This window comes from Mustela nigripes, chromosome 6, assembly GCF_022355385.1.
Source record: "Mustela nigripes isolate SB6536 chromosome 6, MUSNIG.SB6536, whole genome shotgun sequence".
Lineage (NCBI taxonomy): Eukaryota > Metazoa > Chordata > Mammalia > Carnivora > Mustelidae > Mustela > Mustela nigripes.
This window is the reverse complement of record NC_081562.1, coordinates 102,345,607-102,364,103: the sequence shown is the minus strand read 5'-3', so window position 1 is coordinate 102,364,103 and position 18,497 is coordinate 102,345,607. Positions and strand designations below refer to the sequence as shown.

Sequence of the window (18,497 nt, the reverse complement as noted above, 5' to 3'; positions counted from 1 at the left end):
GCTTGAGCTGTGCTCTACTCCTTTTGGGTCATGAGCTTGTGGAGCAGCTGCCTTCTCGTGTGCTCGGGATCCTCATGGCAAGGAGAGCCCCTCCGGCGAGTAAGTGCTGCAGGCAAGATGGAACACATCTCCTAAGTAAGTCATCGGCTGGACCTAGGCACATGACCCCAGCACCTCATTACATAAGCCAGGAAGGACACAATCCTACCATGCACCCAGGAGGTGGAGAGCTGGAAATATTTGGTAAACAGTAACAATGATGCCCATCAACAGCCCTTCTGATCATGAAATGTCTGGCTACCATAGACAAAATGGCTTACTCACTCCCTAAGGGAGGTGACCCAAAAGTCACCCCAAAGCCTTATCTATTCCCCTCATGAACCTGAAATTCTAAGATCTCTAGTGGCATGTAGTCCTCTTCATGTTAGGGAGTGACGTGTTCTGGTTTCTACATCAGTTAGCGTTGTGGCTCCTCCTAATTCAGAGACTTAGGGAACCCAAAAGACAAGTTATGTTTCCCTCTTTCACAATACAAGAGACAATAGTTAATCTGAAACAGGATAACTTGAATAAATAGTCCCACTCAGAAAGGGACAGATAGAAGAAGCTGAGCAATCTCTGCTTTGTAGTGATTCTGAAACCCTGCTAAGTACAATGGGGTCCTTGTTTGGCTGCTGTTCTCTGCCTCTGAGCTGCTTCTTGGGAACGTTCCTTGTTCTCTGTTATCTTTGTTGGTCATATCTGAGATGGCCATTGCTGCTGATACTTTCCTTGGGGACTCAGTAGTTTTGTTAGCCAGCTTCTTGACCATAAAAATTTAGGGGCAAAAGGTCGTTTCAGGCCTTGAACAGTAATGAATGGTTTAGTCCTGGTCATGGTGCCTTTGAGTATGGCTATCTTAAAATTATCTTGGGTTTTTCCCTATCTGTTCCAGGCAGCTCTGTCTGTCGATAGCCAATAACCACACCCATGGTTCTTCTTCTTCTTTTTTAAAATGTTTTATTTACTTTTTAAAAAAAGATTTTATTTATTTATATGATAGACAAATATCACAAGTAGGCAGAGAGGCAGGCAGAGAGAGAGGGGGAAGCAGGCTCCCTGCTGAGCAGAAAGCCCAATGCAGGGCTTGATCCCAGGATCCTGAGATCATAACCTGAGCTGAAGGCAGAGGCTTAACCTACTGAGCCACCCAGGTGCCCCACCCGTGGTTCTTCTTGAGAGTAACCTAACTGGATAATTTGAGTTTATCAGTTTTCTGTGGGGAAGTTACACTTCTAGTCTCTCTCTCTATCTCTCTCTCTCTGTCTCTGTCTCTGTCTCTCCTCTGCCCTCCCGTTCTAAGCCACTTTGTCCAATTAAAATGATTTTTTGTGGTGGCCGTAGGGAAGCCACAGCTATAATTAGTTTCCCTCTAAAACACCTTATTCCATTCAGAGGCATTAACAATGGGCATGACGGCCCTTTGCTTGATTTGTTCCATAAAGCAAACCTGAGCCCTAATGAGCCTTTTTTGCACAGAGGTCTTTCAAGTTTTGTTTACTTTCCTGGGGGAGATGAGAAGCAGTGCCCTCTGCCAGTCCTCAAAATCCCCACATTTCTGGATGGTCTCTGGTCCATTCTGCCTCTGCTTTCTAAAAGACCAATTCTTTTCTGAGCTCATCAGTACCTTGTGCTATGTTGTCGATGTAGCTTGCACTAGCCATTGTACAATATTAACAATCTGTTTTCAAATTTCCTCCCAGACAGGCAAATTTTTAGGTACTTTATCTGCCTTCTAAACTGTCGCAGGTAACAATTTTCTAATATTTTGCCATTTGTAACATGAATTGCCTGTGAAGTTTCTTTACTGCCCATCATCTGGCCCCAGTCCAATGCCACAAATTTCAGGTTTTTGGTTATAGCAACTCCTCATTTCTGGGTTGTATTGTTGAACTGGTTCGGATAAACTCGATTCTGCCATGGTAACAGATCAAACCCCATGTATCAGAGGATTTGAACAACAAAGGATTGTTCCTCACTCATACTACATTTCTATGGCTTTGGTGGACTCCATGTCCCCTCACTCTGGAGTCTGCATCAGTCTGTCAGAACAGCCACCATCTTGAGCACTGGCTATTATGGCTGAGGTAAAGAGGGTTCTGGAGACTTTCTTTACATTCAATGCAATGTTTTAGTCTAGAAGTGACACATATCACTTCTGTATACAAATCCTTCCTCAAAACTATTGCCTGGTCTAACCACAAGGGAGCTGGAGAGCACGACCTCCCATTCCTGGAAGGTAGAGAACTGGAGACATCTGGGAAACAGCACTGGTGATTTATCTCAGTAGTGGACTGGCACAAAGAAGCAGGTTGCAAACGTGTGATCCTAACAAGCTCTCTTGGGATCCTCCCTGAACGATAAGGAGCTCTTTATAGATTTATTTCTTGGCATGGGTAGTCATTTCCTAAGGCTGTTGATTTGCATGGCACAGATGTCTAATGCATTTCTTTTCCCATATACAGCTTCACTCAAGCTAAAGCTGTTAGATTGTCCTCTAGTGGGTTCTGGAGTGTCATCATCACCATCACCATTTTGTAGTCGATATCACTATCACCCTAGTCATCATCGTCCTCAAAATTCTAAGTAGCTAAATATAAATGATGCTTGTCTGTAGAATCCGTATTTGTATTTGTCCTTCCCATAGTCCTCTCTGGTCCCAGAGAAAGCCTGGGAGGTGGAAAATGGCAATGGTGCTTCCAAAAACTAAATGGAAGGGGACTTTAGGGCTAAGAGTTGATAAGTCTGTCAAGCGTGAAAAGGGGGCACAGAACAGTTTGGAAGACTAGTGGGTGCTACTGGCAGGAAATGAAGCTTCGAATATCAAGATAGTGACTCCTTCCTTCCTTCTTCCTCCCTCCCTCCTCTTTCTTTCTTTCTTTCTTTCTTTCTTTCTTTCTTTCTTTCTTTCTTTCTTTCTTTCTTTCTTTCTTTCTTTCTCTATCTCTCTCTTTCCTTCTTTCTTAGATTTTATTCATTTACCTGACAGAAAGAGAGAGCAGGAACACCAACAAGGGGAGTGGGAGGGGGAGCAACAGGCTTCCCACAGAGCCCAGAGCCCCATGTGGGGCTTGATTCCAGGACCCCGGGACCATGACCTGAGCTGAAGGGAGATGTTTAATGACTGAGCCACCCAGGCACCCAGTGATTTCTTTTTAAGTCTCAGATGACCAAATTTGTGTGTGCTTGTGTGTGTGTGTGTGTGTGTGTGTGTGTGTGTGTGCAGAGGGAAGGGAACAAAAGGAATGTAGCAAAGATTGTCTGCAAAGTATAGACTCATCCAATCATCTATTATTCTCCCCATTTCCCCTCAAATTCAAAGCTTCTTTCCTTCATCTTCCCAGCGGGAAAAGTTAAGAGGAGTAAAAATGATCCAGGAAGGAGGCAGTGTCATATGGGACACCGTTTTCTGGCCAGAGGCACTTCCACAATAGCCAGTTTGAGGAATGGAAGGATTGGGGCTGTGAGCCTTGTCCAGAGGTGAGAGAGTAAGATGAGAGACACCGTGTCTAATGCATCACACCCCTGCCCCCAACCGTCTCCATATGGTTTGTCTTCCACAGTGAAAATCCAATCTGATTTTTCTCAGAGAGGGTGTGTGTATACTTGTGCACTCAAGTAAGAACTGAGGGTGTTGGCCACTTACCATTCTTTCCTCCCACCGGAGCCTGTGGGTGATAAGGCAGGTAAAAAGACCCATCCTGAGATTATTCAGAGAAACAGGACCCAGTCTATGTTCCCTGTCCTTTCTCCAAAGGAACACTACCGCCAGGGTCCTGACAAGCGCACACATGCATATGCATGTGCACACACACATATCCAAAGTAAAAAATGTAATAAAGGAAGCCTGGAAAATAGAAGAGAATGCTAATTTACATACCAGGGATGAGTACATTTTAACTCCAGGCAGAGATAAAAATATAGATGGTTATCAAATTATGTGGCTTATTATCACGTACTCATCTTGGTTAGTACCTACACCCAGTTTCAGGTGGTTCCTCCCTACTGACCCTTTTCTTCCCACTCTGTGCTTCTAATCTACTGTAGATATTGTGCTCATTTGGAAGACAGCATGGCCCTGTGAAGGTGTGAATCCTGAGGTCTCATCACAGTTGTTGGCTTCCGGAACAACCCTTTCTCCTGGTTCTCCTTTGACCCCACTGACTACCCTTTGGTCTTTGTGGGGTCCTCTTCCTCCTGAACTTGAACTGTGAATTGCACTGTGCAGGACTTGGTCTTGGTTGTGTTTCTCTTCATTGTCCCTATCGTATCTCTCTAGAAGATGTTAATGCTATGAGCTTACATATTTCTAAATATTTTACATTCACAAATCACTCATTTCTTTTCCATATTCCAGGCCTGAATAAATAATCACTTCCTCGATGTCTTTATTTGCATGTCTAATTTGCCTCTCCAATTTAACATTTCTAAACATGAGGTCTTGATTGATCCTAAACTGTTTATTCATTTTTTAAAAGATTTTATTTGAGAGAGAGCAAGCATGAGAAAGAGAGAGAGAGAGAAAGAGAGGGAGCACAAGTGGAGGGAGGAGCAGAGGGAGAGGGAGAGGCAGACTCCCCACTGAGCAGGAAGCCCAACATGGGGCTTGATCTAGGACTCTGGGATCATGACTGAGCAGAAGGAAGATGCTCAACCAAATGAGCAACCCAGGCACCTCTGAACCTAACCTGTGTAATTCCTTATATTCCCTTTCTTAATAAATGGCAACCCCCACCCCCCACCCCGTTGCTCAAATCCCAAACCTGGCATTCCTTGATTGTTTCTCATGCTCTATCCATCACCAGTTCATGCCGATTCTGTCTCCTAAATACTGCTCCCCTCGCCCCCACCTCATCCCCACACTATCCCTACTTGCTTTACCTTTGGTCCAGTCCCAGTTACTATCAACCTTTGGTCCAGTCCTTTGGTCCAGTCCCAGTCACTATCAACCTTTTCTCAGACTACTGCAATTTCCTGGCCCGTTTTCTTCCTGCCCCCTTGTAATGCATTCTCCTCACAGCCTCTGTACAAATCCCATCTCCTCTCTGCTTGAGAAGCATCCAAATATTATGTCTTCTGGGACATCTTTCCCAGCCACCCTGTTCAAAGTTGAACCCTCAGGTCGATTTCTGACATGGCATCCCATTTATTTTCCTCAAAGCATTTACTATAATATATAAATTTCTTCTTTATTGTTTATTTTTAAAATTTCCTGTCTAGAATGTAATGTATTTGCTACATGGACATGTAAACAGATATTTTGTCTGGATCACTTCTAAACCCCTAGCACCTGCCACTATGATGGGCATCCAGCTGCTTCTCCATAAACACTTGTTAATTACATGAATGGTCCCAACCATCATTGCAAATATCTGAATTTAGACACAGGAACAATCTGTGCTGTCATGAAGTCGGTGCTCAATGAATGCTGGGGGAAGGTTCACCTGTCACTGGAAGTAGTGTTACAGTGTACAGATGGGTTTGTGCCTTTTGTCTTTCTTTACCTGGGAACCGGCACTTCTGAAACTGCAATTTTACTCGCTTTTCATATATACTAGGGAAGAATGATCTAAGTATACGGCTTTTCTAAAGCTAAGAAATGAGTCTCTTTCACAAAAGAACTAAAAACAGAACTCTGATTCATGAATTTGCTAATGACTTTTCTCTCGGGGTAAACTCCTCGGTGCACAGTGAGACGTCTCCTGGGGCACAGCCTCATGCATGATGTGAAGGTAACCAGGAATGTCAGCTCTGATATAGGCTGGCAGGCAGCACCAGCTAGACTTAACCCAGGGGTACCCAAATGGTAGTTCCTTTCACCATGTTAGACTGTGCACCCTTCTGGCAGAATGCAGGGTTTTTTTTTTTTTTTTTCCCCTCCTTGCTTCCTGAACATTTGTTTTGAAGAGTTACTGACCTAGTTGACAGCCTTATGAATAAAAACAGCAATGAAGAAAACAAACATGCATATGAATAATTCATTATAAATTTTGAAAACAAGGACAAAAAGAGTCACAAGTAAATCAATTTATAATCCAGAAAATAAATTGGACAACGGTGAAAGACTATCTTCTATATTGTTTCTGTTGTTGTTTCCTTTTCTTCCTTTTTACTTTTTTTTTTTTTTTTTGGAACGGAGCAACCTATGTGAAGTCTAAATTGGCTTAATTACATAGCCTGTAAATAGGCACACTATGGACTGGGCACTGGGTGCACTAGCTTCCTCACTTTTCACTGAAACACGCAAGGTGAGGGAGGGAGTGGAAACCAACAGCACAGGCCGAGAGGAAGCAGAAGCTGTTGCCTGGTAAGACCTCCTGAGGCAACAGCCCAGACAATGAAGATGCAGTGAGATGCTAGCCTCTTTCCCGTGCTTTCACTCCCCGACCCCTACCCTACACGTCTAGAAGACTTCGTTTCTGCTCCCCCAACCCCTCTGGCAGTGAATGCTTCTGTGAACCACTGTGGTTTTAAAACACCCTGTGCAATACAAAGAATTCTTGCATGTATTTTGTGGTTTGAGATTAACTTTATGAATCATTCCTGACATTATCAGCAATGAATGCTTACCAATGAAATAAAATAAGTAAGAACCTACACAAAACAACTTGTTTTGTCAGCCAATTAATTAATTAATTGTCAGCCAATTAATTCTGGCCACAGACAACCAAGAAGGGAGGAACTGGGGCACACAGAAGCAAATGTCAACCCTACCTGGAACTGGCAGGCTGAAAAGATCAGAGCAATCTTCTTCCACCGAACTCTAACCTGTTTGATCTAATAAAGAAAAACTATATGGTTTCCAGTGGAAATGGATAGAAAACCATTCTTACCACTTCCCTCCTGGAGAGTTAGGGAAAGAGTCCCTAACAATAAACTTTGGTTCCGACCCAAATGTTGCAGGTGAGTCTTCACTGTAACATTACCTAGGGGGCAGAGGCCATCTTTCTCATAGGGTTATGAGATAAACAGCGCCGTGAGGGACACAACACAGGTGCAGCATCTGGAATGTGGTCAGCACATATTAGATGCTCAGTAAATGCAGCCATTATTTTTTTCCAACATTCTTACATACCACTTTCCACTCACCCCCTCTTCTCTTTTCTTGTCTGTGCAATCCTGATGAGTTCCCAGGAAGGCTGGGAGCAAAAGAACTCCAGGGTGTGTTTCCCTGCCCTATGATACCTCTGAGATACTACCATCTTCTGGTTCTTTCTTCACTGGAAGTACTGCCTAAGTTCCCAGAACTTCCCTGGAAAACTTCTGATGAGAAAGGCAATGGGAGAGTTCCCAAACCTTTCTCTGCTATCACTTTGGGGCTCTAGGACAGTTGTAGCCTTGCCCGCCCAGGTTCGGAAAGGGAGGTATGGATTATCTGGGGACTTACATTGGAATACTATCTAAATTGGAAGCTCTAAAAACTTCTCCAAACGTTTTCTGTATTTTTTTTTCTTTAAGTACATTAAGGAAGCCGACAAATGGGTCTTCATAAACACAGTCGGACAAAATATGATTCGATATTTTCATTAGATTTCGGGATGAGTGGAGGTACAGTGCTCCGCGTTATGGGTTCCACCGTGGGGCGGGGTGTGTTTTCTCGACGGTGAAATGCCCTGCGCTGAAAAGAGGAAAGCTGATTGCGGAGGTGGAGGGGGTGTGGTATTAGGGTGCTGGTGCTTGTTTAGGGGGCCACGATTGTGAATGCGAGCAAGGGAGAGGCGTGCCAGGCGAGCGCGGGAAAGATTACTGGTGAGACAAGTGTGTGTCTATTTCCACAGCGCCCTGGCTCGCGGCAGCCCCTGGCTGGGCGAGGGGTGTGATGTGAGAGTGGGGTGGGAGGGGGCAGCAGGCGGGGCCTGCCACGTCACTTGGAGAGTGAGGGTTGGGAAGGAAGGGCAGAGCGGAGAGCCGAGCGGCTGCAGCTGCAGCGGCTGCAGTGAAGGCTAGAGCGGTGGAGAGGTGGGTCCCCGCGCCCCAGCGCCGGGGCAGCCGCAGGGCCCTCTGCGAGGCCTGCGGCGCGACTCACAGGGAGGAGGTGGCGGCTGTGGCGGCGGGAACGGCGACCTTGGCCAGACGGAGCTCGCGGTGCACGTAGGGCGGAGGCCGAGCTCCGCCAGGAGTCTCTGCCGAGCCGGAGGGAGGCGCATCTGGCGCTTCGCTCCCAGCGGCGGGCGGGGGGGGGGGGGGGCGTGAGCGGCCGGAGAAACGCAGTGGGAGCTGGGAAGAGCTAGCCGGTCCGGAGGGCGGACCCCCGCGTCCTGGAGCCCAGTCTCAGACACGACAGGGGGCGAAGCCACGCGTCCTTTCGGGCAGCCCGTTTCACACGCGCCAGTTTGCGGTTCCAGGTATCCCAGTAAGCTGTGGCACCCAAGCGCGGATATCTGGAGGCGCGGAGCTAAATCCTCTGCGTCCGGGTCCCCTCCCCAGACCTAGCCTTGCAGAGGCTAGGGCTCCGGGGCTCCCAGACCCAGCGGCCAGGCCAGACCGCGAGCTCGGAGGAGCGCGAGCCCCACCCTGCACCGAGGGCGCCGCTGAGAGCCGGGAAGAGGTGCCGCGCTCCAGACAGAGGTTGTGTCGGGGGCGCCGTCCTAGTGGCAGGGAGCGCACCGCGGAGGGGACATGAGGTCGGAGAAATCCCTGACGCTGGCGGCGCCGGGGGAGGTCCGTGGGCCAGAGGGGGAGCAACAGGATGCGGGAGATTTCCCGGAGGCCGGCGGGGGCGGGGGCTGCTGTAGTAGCGAGCGCCTGGTGATCAATATCTCCGGGCTGCGCTTCGAGACGCAACTGCGCACCCTGTCGCTGTTTCCCGACACGCTGCTGGGAGACCCTGGTCGCAGAGTCCGCTTCTTCGACCCCCTGAGGAATGAGTACTTCTTCGACCGCAACCGGCCCAGCTTCGACGCCATTCTCTACTACTACCAGTCTGGGGGCCGCCTGCGGAGGCCGGTCAACGTGCCCCTGGACATCTTCCTAGAGGAGATCCGCTTCTACCAGCTGGGGGATGAGGCCCTGGCGGCCTTCCGGGAGGACGAGGGCTGCCTGCCCGAAGGTGGCGAGGACGAGAAGCCACTGCCCTCCCAGCCCTTTCAGCGCCAGGTCTGGCTTCTCTTCGAGTACCCTGAGAGCTCAGGCCCGGCCAGGGGCATCGCCATCGTCTCCGTGTTGGTCATTCTTATCTCCATCGTCATCTTTTGCTTGGAGACCTTGCCCCAGTTCCGTGCAGATGGTCGAGGTGGAAGCAATGGTGTGAGCAGAGACTCCCCAATTTCCAGGGGTAGTCAAGAGGAAGACGAGGATGAAGATGATTCCTATACCTTTCATCCTGGCATACCCCCAGGGGGCATGGTGGCAGGGGGCTCCTCCTCACTAAGTACTCTTGGGGGCTCCTTCTTTACTGACCCGTTCTTTCTGGTGGAGACCCTGTGTATAGTTTGGTTCACTTTTGAGCTCCTGGTTCGCTTTTCTGCCTGTCCCAGCAAGCCAGCCTTCTTCCGCAACATCATGAACATCATTGACTTGGTGGCCATCTTCCCCTACTTCATCACCCTGGGCACTGAGCTGGTGCAGCAGCAGGAGCAGCAGTCAGCCAGTGGAGGGGGCGGCCAGAATGGGCAGCAGGCCATGTCCCTGGCCATCCTCAGAGTGATCCGCCTGGTCCGGGTGTTCCGCATCTTCAAGCTGTCCCGCCACTCCAAGGGGCTGCAGATCCTGGGCAAGACCTTGCAGGCCTCCATGCGGGAGCTGGGGCTGCTCATCTTCTTCCTCTTCATCGGAGTCATCCTCTTCTCCAGTGCCGTCTACTTCGCAGAGGCTGATGATGATGATTCACTCTTTCCCAGCATCCCAGATGCCTTCTGGTGGGCAGTGGTTACAATGACCACGGTAGGTTATGGAGACATGTACCCCATGACGGTGGGGGGCAAGATCGTGGGCTCGCTGTGTGCCATCGCTGGGGTCCTCACCATCGCCCTGCCTGTGCCCGTCATTGTCTCCAACTTCAACTACTTCTACCACAGGGAGACAGAGCAGGAGGAGCAAGGCCAGTATACCCATGTCACTTGTGGGCAGCCTACACCAGACCTGAAGGCAGCCGACAGTGGACTTGGCAAGCCTGAATTCTCCGAGACCACTCGGGAACGGAGACCCAGTTACCTTCCCCCTCCACATCGGGCATATGCAGAGAAAAGGATGCTCACTGAGGTCTGACTGATGCAGTCAGGGTGTGAATGGAAAGGAGGACACTGAGCAGTCTCAGGCTTCCTTCTCATTCTCCACCCCCTCACCTGAGCTCCAGCCGAATTCCTGACTCCCTCCCCTGCACCGGGTCCAGATACCTGGACTGTCAACCTTGTTGCTTGATCTCTACAGCATTCAAGGTTTAACCATCTAAATGTCATTCTTGAAATTCTAACGGTGCCACCCATTCATGCCCATCTTCTGTCAAGTGGATGAGATTTCCGTCTGACCTTCCCTCCTGACTCTAAACTTTCATGTCTGGGGCTGGTAATATCTCTAGGAACAGAGATGTCAACAGGATGGAAGCCAGGCTTACCTGGGTCCTATTTCTCTCCTTGGTGTCCTTTGCTTTGGGGCATGCACCTGTCAGCTTTGGGCTACATGGTAACTAGCAGAAGCTGGAGTGTTCATCTTTCTGTTTTATTCCTGTGCCCTGTAACACCTGCTGCTTATCCTGCAGAGGACCCTTGGTAAAGCCTTTAGCTGCACAGCCTCCAAATTTGTTTTTTGTCTCGAAAATTGGAAGGAATTAGAGAAACTGCAATTAAAATTGGCCATTTGGAGGACATTAGAGTCCGTCTCAGACCAAAGGGGCCAGTGGATTCCTCCAGGTGTGTCCTGGCACAGTGGGTATGTCAGCCTTGGGTCTACATTCAGTTCTTCCCTCCCTGACTGTCTAGCTTCCAGGAAGGTTCCTTCTCAGAGCCAAATACTCTTTTTGTGCAAGTGCCTTCCTGTGCAGAGGAACTGGAAAGAGGGAACCACAAAGCCAAGAGAAGTGGCTGAACAGAGTCAAGCAACTTGCCTGACCACATTATCTAAAGAGAGGTATCACTTGAGCAGACATTGTCATCCGGGAGGCGTGCAAAGAAAAACCTTGTTGCAGATGGGAAATTTCTCCCCCATGCTTTCCCCCAACCCTCTCGAGCCCCCCACCCTGCTTCCTGGGAATTTGACTTAGGATTGCAGTTGAAGGTATTCCAAAGCAAACTCTAGCTTAAACCTCCAGACAGGTAGCGTGCCACCCATTCATACCCATCTTCTGTCAAGTGGGTGGCTAGCATTGGATGCTAGCGTGGGGTTCTTCCCATTTTAGGGGCAATGAAATAGGTTCAGAGTCAAGAAGAAACGTCATTCCTTTGTTGACAGTCTTACTGTTAGAGGTTTTGTTTTGTTTTGTTTTGTTTTGTTTTCTGAGTCAAGCAAACATTCACCTGCTCTGCCCCTTGGAGCTGCAGCTGACCTGCTCTAACTGGTAAGGTAATGTGGCCGTGTCACCACTAGATAAGTCACCCTCTTCCAGCGTGAAACTGCTGTCTTCATCCCACCTTCCCACTTCCCTTCATTTCTCTCCTGGTAACGTTGTCATTTGTTTGTTGCCTTGAAAAACTGTGATGTACTACTGTTCTGAGCTCTTCTGGGTGCAGTTCAGAAACCGAAAGGACTGTTAACATGTTTTTAATTTTATATCTATGCTTTAAGACTCTTTGATGAAAAATTTTTTTAAATCATTTTCTCAAAGAGCAACTTAATGAGGGATGGCCTTTTGAGGGTTTTCTTGAGAGGCACCGTGGCTCCTGTGCGTGCTAGATCTAAATCTGGACTTTGCCACAACCTGACAGGGTAACTTGGGTGCCACAGTTCCTCTTTGTGCCTCAATTTCCCAACCCATTAAATGGGAACATTAATGTCTTCCCCTCCCTACCTCATGGGGAATGTTGATGAACTCATCTGGGAAGCTGGGGATGATGCTATGCAAATGTATGAATTTTAGTAAAGGACTTGAGTTTTTAGTTCATTAGCCAGTTTTCCCGTCACCCAGAGGCAAAACCTCCCTGCAGAGTTCCTGTCTTGGATCCAAAGCCCAAGAGTAGGCTATCGTGGGTTATTAGCTCCCTAAATCCCTGCTTAGCCTCTTGACCTGGGCCTCAGTCTCTCTTCTTACCCATCAGCAAGGAGAATGCTCTTTAGACAGGTTCAGTGGGATCCTTCCAGGGCCAGAGGCAGCCTTGACTGGGAGCTTGGCTTCTCCAAACCTGAAATACAGATAAGAGGAGTTCCTGATTCAGAAATCCGTTCCGAGGCCATGAAGTTCTGGTTTTCCAAATTCCTTCCGTTACTTCTGGCTTAGGGGGCGAAAGGAGAAGGGCCCACTCCAGAGGCAGCGGGTTGCTTTCTGCGAGGGTTAATGTTGGAACATGTACGCATGTTCATCTCTATATGTGTGTATGTGTTCATCCTCATCACCATCCCTAATAAAACATTTCCTTTTCAAGTCAGAGCATGCCTGAAAGTAAAGGGTTTGTGGAGAGCTGGGCTCTCCAGGGACTCTGGTTGCCATAGCAACCTTCCAGACTGTTCTCTCTATCTTCTGATTTGGGCATCAAGGGAGAACAGGAGACTACATATTCCCAGCTTCTGAAATGGGAACACCTCCTACATAGTGCTTGAGGGGCTGGTGATGACCAGCCGGCTGTGTGACCTTCGGAAAATGAGGGGGAAGCAGTTCCTCAAACTTTCTCCCTAGACCTCTCTTCCCGGTTTCCCCATCCAGTCATCGAAGCTGCCTCATCTCACCCCCGAGTCTTCAGAAATTTGAATGCTAAGCAACTGCCAGTTAAACCAATGTCAGTATTATCTTTTGCAAAATGACAAGGGGAGACTTGGAGGGGACAGGCTCCTCAAGGGGCGGCCAGGCGGGGCCCTCCGAGAGTCTGACAGTCACAGTCCATGAGAGGATCATGGAACTGCCATCTCCTCAGAGAGGCTCCTCCCTGCTCTCAGAGAGACTGAAAGAAATGACACTTCTTCCTCCTGGGGATTATCTAGCTCTGTTCCCAGCAGTCTCATAGGTGGCTCTTCTCAAGACATCGAAGAAACACGGAGAGGCTGTGACCTGACCTAGTTTCTGTGAAGGATTTTGCCAAGCAGTCCCTCTGACTCTGAGCCTCTTTGTGTGGAATCTGTGCCCCGAGCGTGGAGCACCCTGTGCCGCTGAGACAGCTGGAGTGGTGATTTCCCAGCTGCCAGCAAAGGCAAGGGTCAGGCCTCTGTTACACCTGATCGCCAGCAGGAGCTCCCAAATGCCTTCCTGGATCTGTCAGGCTCAGCTGAGACGTGGGATAGTCCTCCTGCCGGATCATCCCTAAGGAGAGAGGGGGACAGCTGGCCGCCTTTGCATCAGAGGTAGGTTCTGTTGTTGGGAAACTATGATCCTGGCTCCGTGCTCCGGGCCAGATTACAAGTCGGGGAGTGGAGCACATGCATCCCGGAGACCCAGGGCTTTGACGTCCTGGTCCTCAGGGACCACCTTCCTCTCCTGCGTATTTTCTGTGACTCCATGTACTTTAGTCTCCTTCCTCCGTTTCTGCTCCCTCACTGCTGGCTCCCCCACCCTTTCTAGTCACCTCCTTTTCTCTGCACGCCCCTCCCCTTCTCCGAGGTTTACTCATTTTCACTGCGTTTCCCCCCCTTAACTGTCACATTTCTGGTGTTTGCCCTTCCGTTGTTTAAATCTCTTCCTCCTTCTCTATGTGTCTTTCTTTCTATCTTTCTCCCTCACTCCACCTTTTTAGTGGCAGGGAGCAGCTGTAGCACTTCTGTTGCTATCACAACTTGAACCCTAGGACAGCAGTGATCTCAAGTGTTTGTTAGGAAGGCTGTTCTCCGGCTGGAGGACACCCCTACCCCCCAACACTTCCCTGCCAGTACAGTGTCCTGTCCTTTCTTGCCAAGCTTGACCCTGTGACCACAAGTTCTGAGCTTACAGAGCAAGATGAGATTGCACCGCCTTTAGAAAAGCATCTCTGCAGAAATTTCCTAATCTTCAAAAATAGAAAATAGAAGGAAACAGAAAAGTGGGGGAAGGAGGAAGGGAGAGAAAGAGAGAGAGAAAACCTCTAAGTTCCCCAACTTAAAGCTTACACAAAGGTTCAAAACAAAACAAAAGAACAATAGGAACAGGAACAGTAAGCTAAACACAAAGACAAGGACTTAGGAGGGAGTGGAATTAGGACTGGAATTAGCCTGGAAAAAGCCTTAAGTCAGAAGTGGCCCTCAAGCTGCCCTTGTTTCACTTGAAGGCCCTCACGGCCTCCAGCTGTCTCTCTTGCACACCGAAGGCAGGACAAAGCAAGGGCATGTCTCTCAGGGGTGCAAGGTGCCAGGACACTCCTTGACCTGATGGATTAAAATTCTCCACCCAGTTCTTCAGGGGAATTGTGCACTCCCCTTGCTAGCGGTAGTCCCACCAGCATCAGGACAGGGGGGGGGTGGGGTGGAGGGTAATGGACATTTTCTAACACATTGTGGTGATAGTTGTATGACTCTATAAATTAACCAAAAAAGTCCCTGGATTTTGGGAGGGGGAGAAGTGGCATGGGGTTGATAACCTAAGTTTCATACCTCGGCTGGGAGAACAGTTTGGTTTTATGAATCTAAAAGGTCAGCATCTCTAAAGACGGGCCAGTCTAAGTATCCAGGACGGGATGACAGTTCTTTCCTTCTGCCACTTGGGGACACTAGAGCTTTCATGCACTCGCTCCTTGCTACTCAAATACGGTGCCAAGAACTGCCTTTTTTTTTTTAATTTTGACAATCAAATCATTGTGGGATTTTTCCTCTTTGCTCAAGCACAAGAAAGGTCAAAGCCATTTTTGGTAACTGCAGAGCGTGATTAGCATGTATTGCGCTGGGGTGAGTATGCGGGACGCTATTCATTACGTAGGACGAAGGCAGTGAACTTGCCCGAGGGGTTCAGACTTTGCTGGCAAAACAAAAACAAAGAGGAAAAATGTCAAAATCCCCACAAACCAACCAAAAAACTGTACCTAGGCTCTGCACCTGTAAACTCAGAATTCCTAAAGAAATTGTGCTGGAGTCAAGGTTTTATTCTGCTTTCCTCCTTCCCACTTCCTCCCTGCAGTAACCATTAACCCTTTACAGCCTCTGTGGGGTCCGCTGTCTTTGGTGCTTTGGGCAAACAGAAGTCAGCTCACCTGGCTCAGGGTCTGTTCATCAGATAATGCTCTTTTACTCTCACTTGCCTTTTGCTCATTGGGACCCATGCTTCCCTCCCTTTGGTACTTCTCCTCACATGACACTTTCCAGCGCCGCTGCTTATCATTCCTTCTCTCCCCTGGCTGAGACCTTGCTTTTGGCAGTATTTCTGTCACCCGGCATCTCCACACAAATGCCAAGATAGATTCCCAGAGAATATTGTCCTCCTGGGACAATCTGGCTGCCATGCCAGCTCTGATCGTTTTTGACTGTGTGTTACTGCCCTGGGAAGCAAAGTGGGGTCTGATTCTAGCTTGTCAAGGTCACTTAGGGAAGAAAAAGAAACCTTTCATTCTTTAAACCGTAGGATTTCCTCTCTCCATTCTGCTTTATATGGGGCTGCCGCCAGTGGCACAGATGAGCTTCTAGCAGACCAAGGCCTAGGGCTTGGGGCTTTAGTGGGAGAGGGAACTTGTCAGATGTAGGCCACTGGGAATACAAGACAGATGGGCTCTCAGTTCTCATGTTACTGTGTCTCCCAATGAAACCCTTTCCTGCTTTGGGCTTGAGGTCCCTGTGGGATTGGAGATTGTCATGTCATGTCCCTTTGCTCTGAACCCCTAGAGAGAGGAGCTCACCCTGCCTCCCCTGCCCCTTCTCCATTCTCATCCCCTTGGCACCCTAAAGAGGGGGTGAAAATCTATTTGTGACCACTTCTGAAGGACAAACAAGGTGCTGACTCCCTCATTCCCAGGACAGAGCAAAAGGGACTGTAAATATCCTTAATAGTACTGGTCTCATCTTGGCTGTCAACTTAACCTACTTAGGACCCAGCCTGGGTGAGGGTTTGTAACAATTTTTTTTTTTTAATACAACTCTAATGTTATCGTTGTTACTATGAAGAGGCTTTCCCCTGCGTCTGCCTTGGGCCTCCGCAGACGTGCTTTGCTCGCCCCTGGAAAACATCTCGGATCCTCAAGCAGCCCCCGCTGCAGGTTGCAGGGAGCACAGACAGACCCCCACTCTTCGGTGAGCACAAAACCAACATTTCAAAAGGAAATCACAGCCACGCAGTCTGCTTGTGCTGCTATTTTTGACATGCTCACTGTTCTCTCCGGGCTTGACAACCTCTGTCTCCAGGAGACAGACAAACCAGCTCTTGGCAGCCGAGACGCTTTGCTTTGAAAAAGAACATAGGAAGATAGTCGCGCGGCTGGGAGGGGCCAGGAACAGGAGCCATTCTTTCCCTCTCTTCCAGGAGGCTCAGCACCTGGCTGGCGGGTCCGCATGTCTAAGGCTAGGGCACTGTCCTTGCGCAGTGAATCCTTCCTCTGCTTTGGTCCTCCCCCATGGGAGTGGTCCTAGCAAGAATGAGGACGGTACCATTCATTTTAAAAAAGCCTTTAAAATGCCTTCAATGCTGTCAAACATCATGTCATATAACAAAAAGGCTAGGAGCAACAAAAAAGACTCTGGAGCTAAGTTTCCAGGGTTCAAATCTCACCTTGGTCACTTGCCTGCTAGGTGACATGGAGCAAGTTCTGACACTGCTCTGTGCCTCAGTTTCCCTTTCTGTAAAGGGGAGGATAATAATAGTACCAATGTCAGGGAGCTGTTTTGAGGATTACATGAACTAATATATGTACAGTGTTTATGTAACATGTAATAATAGACACGTGGTATAATATGTAACAATATATAAAAGCACTATACAAAGATTGGCTGTTATTACTATTATCCTACAACAACCAAATGAGGTTGGTGGGCTAGGCATTGTTTTCCCCTGACAGATAGGATGGTTGAGGCTCAGAGGGCATATTCAAGGGCACACAACTGATGTGTGACCCATCATCCTCAGGGGAGACGTAATTTATAGAACTCGAGGGTCCGATTAATACTAAACAAGAAGAGAGAGTGGATTTGTGGTTCCTAGATGTGTATAAGGGCTTTTATTTATATGCCAATTTGTCTCTTCGAGGGAAAACCAGCAGGTGCCCTGTCTCTCCCCACCCTGCCCACCCTGTATATTGTGATGAATCTCACAAGGCTATAATCTCACATAGCTATAATCTGACATAGCCACACACATACACACACACACACACACACACACACACACACACACACACACACACAGGTTTCCCCAGCTATCCAAAAGTAGAACATTCCTGTGAAAACTTTCATAAACCAAATGAAGTAAAGCAAAGAATTACCATTTCACAAAAGCAAAAATCCTCTTCGGATTTCTCTCGTTATTGAGAGCAGGTACTAACACAGGTCTTTAGTAAAAGCAAAGTGGCATTAAAAAAAAATGTGTGTGGGGGGCACCTGGGTGCCTCAGTCACTGAGCACCTGGCTCTTAATTTTAGCTCAGGTCATGATCTCGGGGTTGTGGGATCAAGCCCTGTGTGGGATCCCGTGCTCAGCGGATTTTCTCTCTCCCTCTGTCCCCCCCCCCAACGCGCTCTCTCTCTCCCCGCCGAGAGAAATAAATAAGCTTTTTCAAAAAGTGGTGTAAAGAGAAAACCTGTACATCTTTCTATAGACCCCTCCTTCCTACCATCACTGTTCTCTTCCCTCCACATTTTAACGTTCCCAGGGGGATGGCACTCCTCCAGAACCTTCCTCTCCTACTTCCTCCGGTCTTCCTCCTTGGGACAAATGCAGGGTCCCATGTTAGCCCTGAGGATAGAACACCTAAGTCAGACTCTAGGTCCGTTTCCTTATACTGCTCCAGTAGCCTTCAAAATCCCACCTCCCCTGGTTCTCATCCTCAGCACTCCCTCTGTTCCTGGGCCATCTTCACGACCCACTGCCCCCATCCCCTCCCTTTGCAGATGGTGACATCTCCCCTCACTTTGCAGGTGGTGACACCCTGTCATACATAGGAGAGCTCCAGCTTCCCTTTGCTCTTTTCAGGGGGAGGAGCCAGGAGGTCCCGGAGCTGGAAGAAGCTAGCCCCTCCTACTCCTGTGGGTCCCCATTGGCTTCCACTGCAGCTCTCACTGGAGGTCCCAATTTGGCCCCAACATTCTACTCACCCTGTGCTCATTCCCACAACCACTCCAGCGTGCACAGAAGACCTGGCGCAGGGCAGGGCAATGGGACTGCCTCCCCCTTCTGACTCCTTGGCTTGCTTTCCTTTGGAGGTAGCAGACTTGCATCGGAATCCCCGTTCTTAGCTGCACCTCATTCAGTCTCTCCAGTTTTGTCGTCTGCAAAGT

At 48.7% G+C, this 18,497-nt stretch overlaps 2 protein-coding genes and 1 long non-coding RNA gene across 4 annotated transcripts in view; 2 read left to right on the top strand and 1 right to left on the bottom strand.

Moving 5' to 3' along the window:
- The window catches only part of NDUFA9 (NADH:ubiquinone oxidoreductase subunit A9), a 236,501-nt gene that overhangs the window by 204,573 nt on the left and 13,431 nt on the right, over positions 1 to 18,497 (top strand). The window lies entirely within an intron of this gene.
- KCNA6 (potassium voltage-gated channel subfamily A member 6) overlaps positions 7,595 to 18,497 on the top strand; it is a 43,893-nt gene continuing 32,990 nt past the window's right edge. For both annotated transcript variants that reach the window (XM_059403772.1, XM_059403773.1), the window contains exon 1: positions 7,595 to 13,461. In XM_059403772.1, coding sequence (XP_059259755.1) covers positions 8,659 to 10,245 — 1,587 coding nt within the window. In that variant the 5' untranslated portion in view covers positions 7,595 to 8,658 and the 3' untranslated portion in view covers positions 10,246 to 13,461. The remainder of the gene's footprint in view (positions 13,462 to 18,497) is intronic.
- On the bottom strand, positions 12,223 to 18,461 carry LOC132019947 (uncharacterized). Its single transcript, XR_009404873.1, has 3 exons — positions 18,315 to 18,461; positions 17,834 to 17,955; positions 12,223 to 12,311 (listed from the first exon to the last, which is right to left on the bottom strand). It is a non-coding gene; the product is annotated as an uncharacterized LOC132019947 (long non-coding RNA).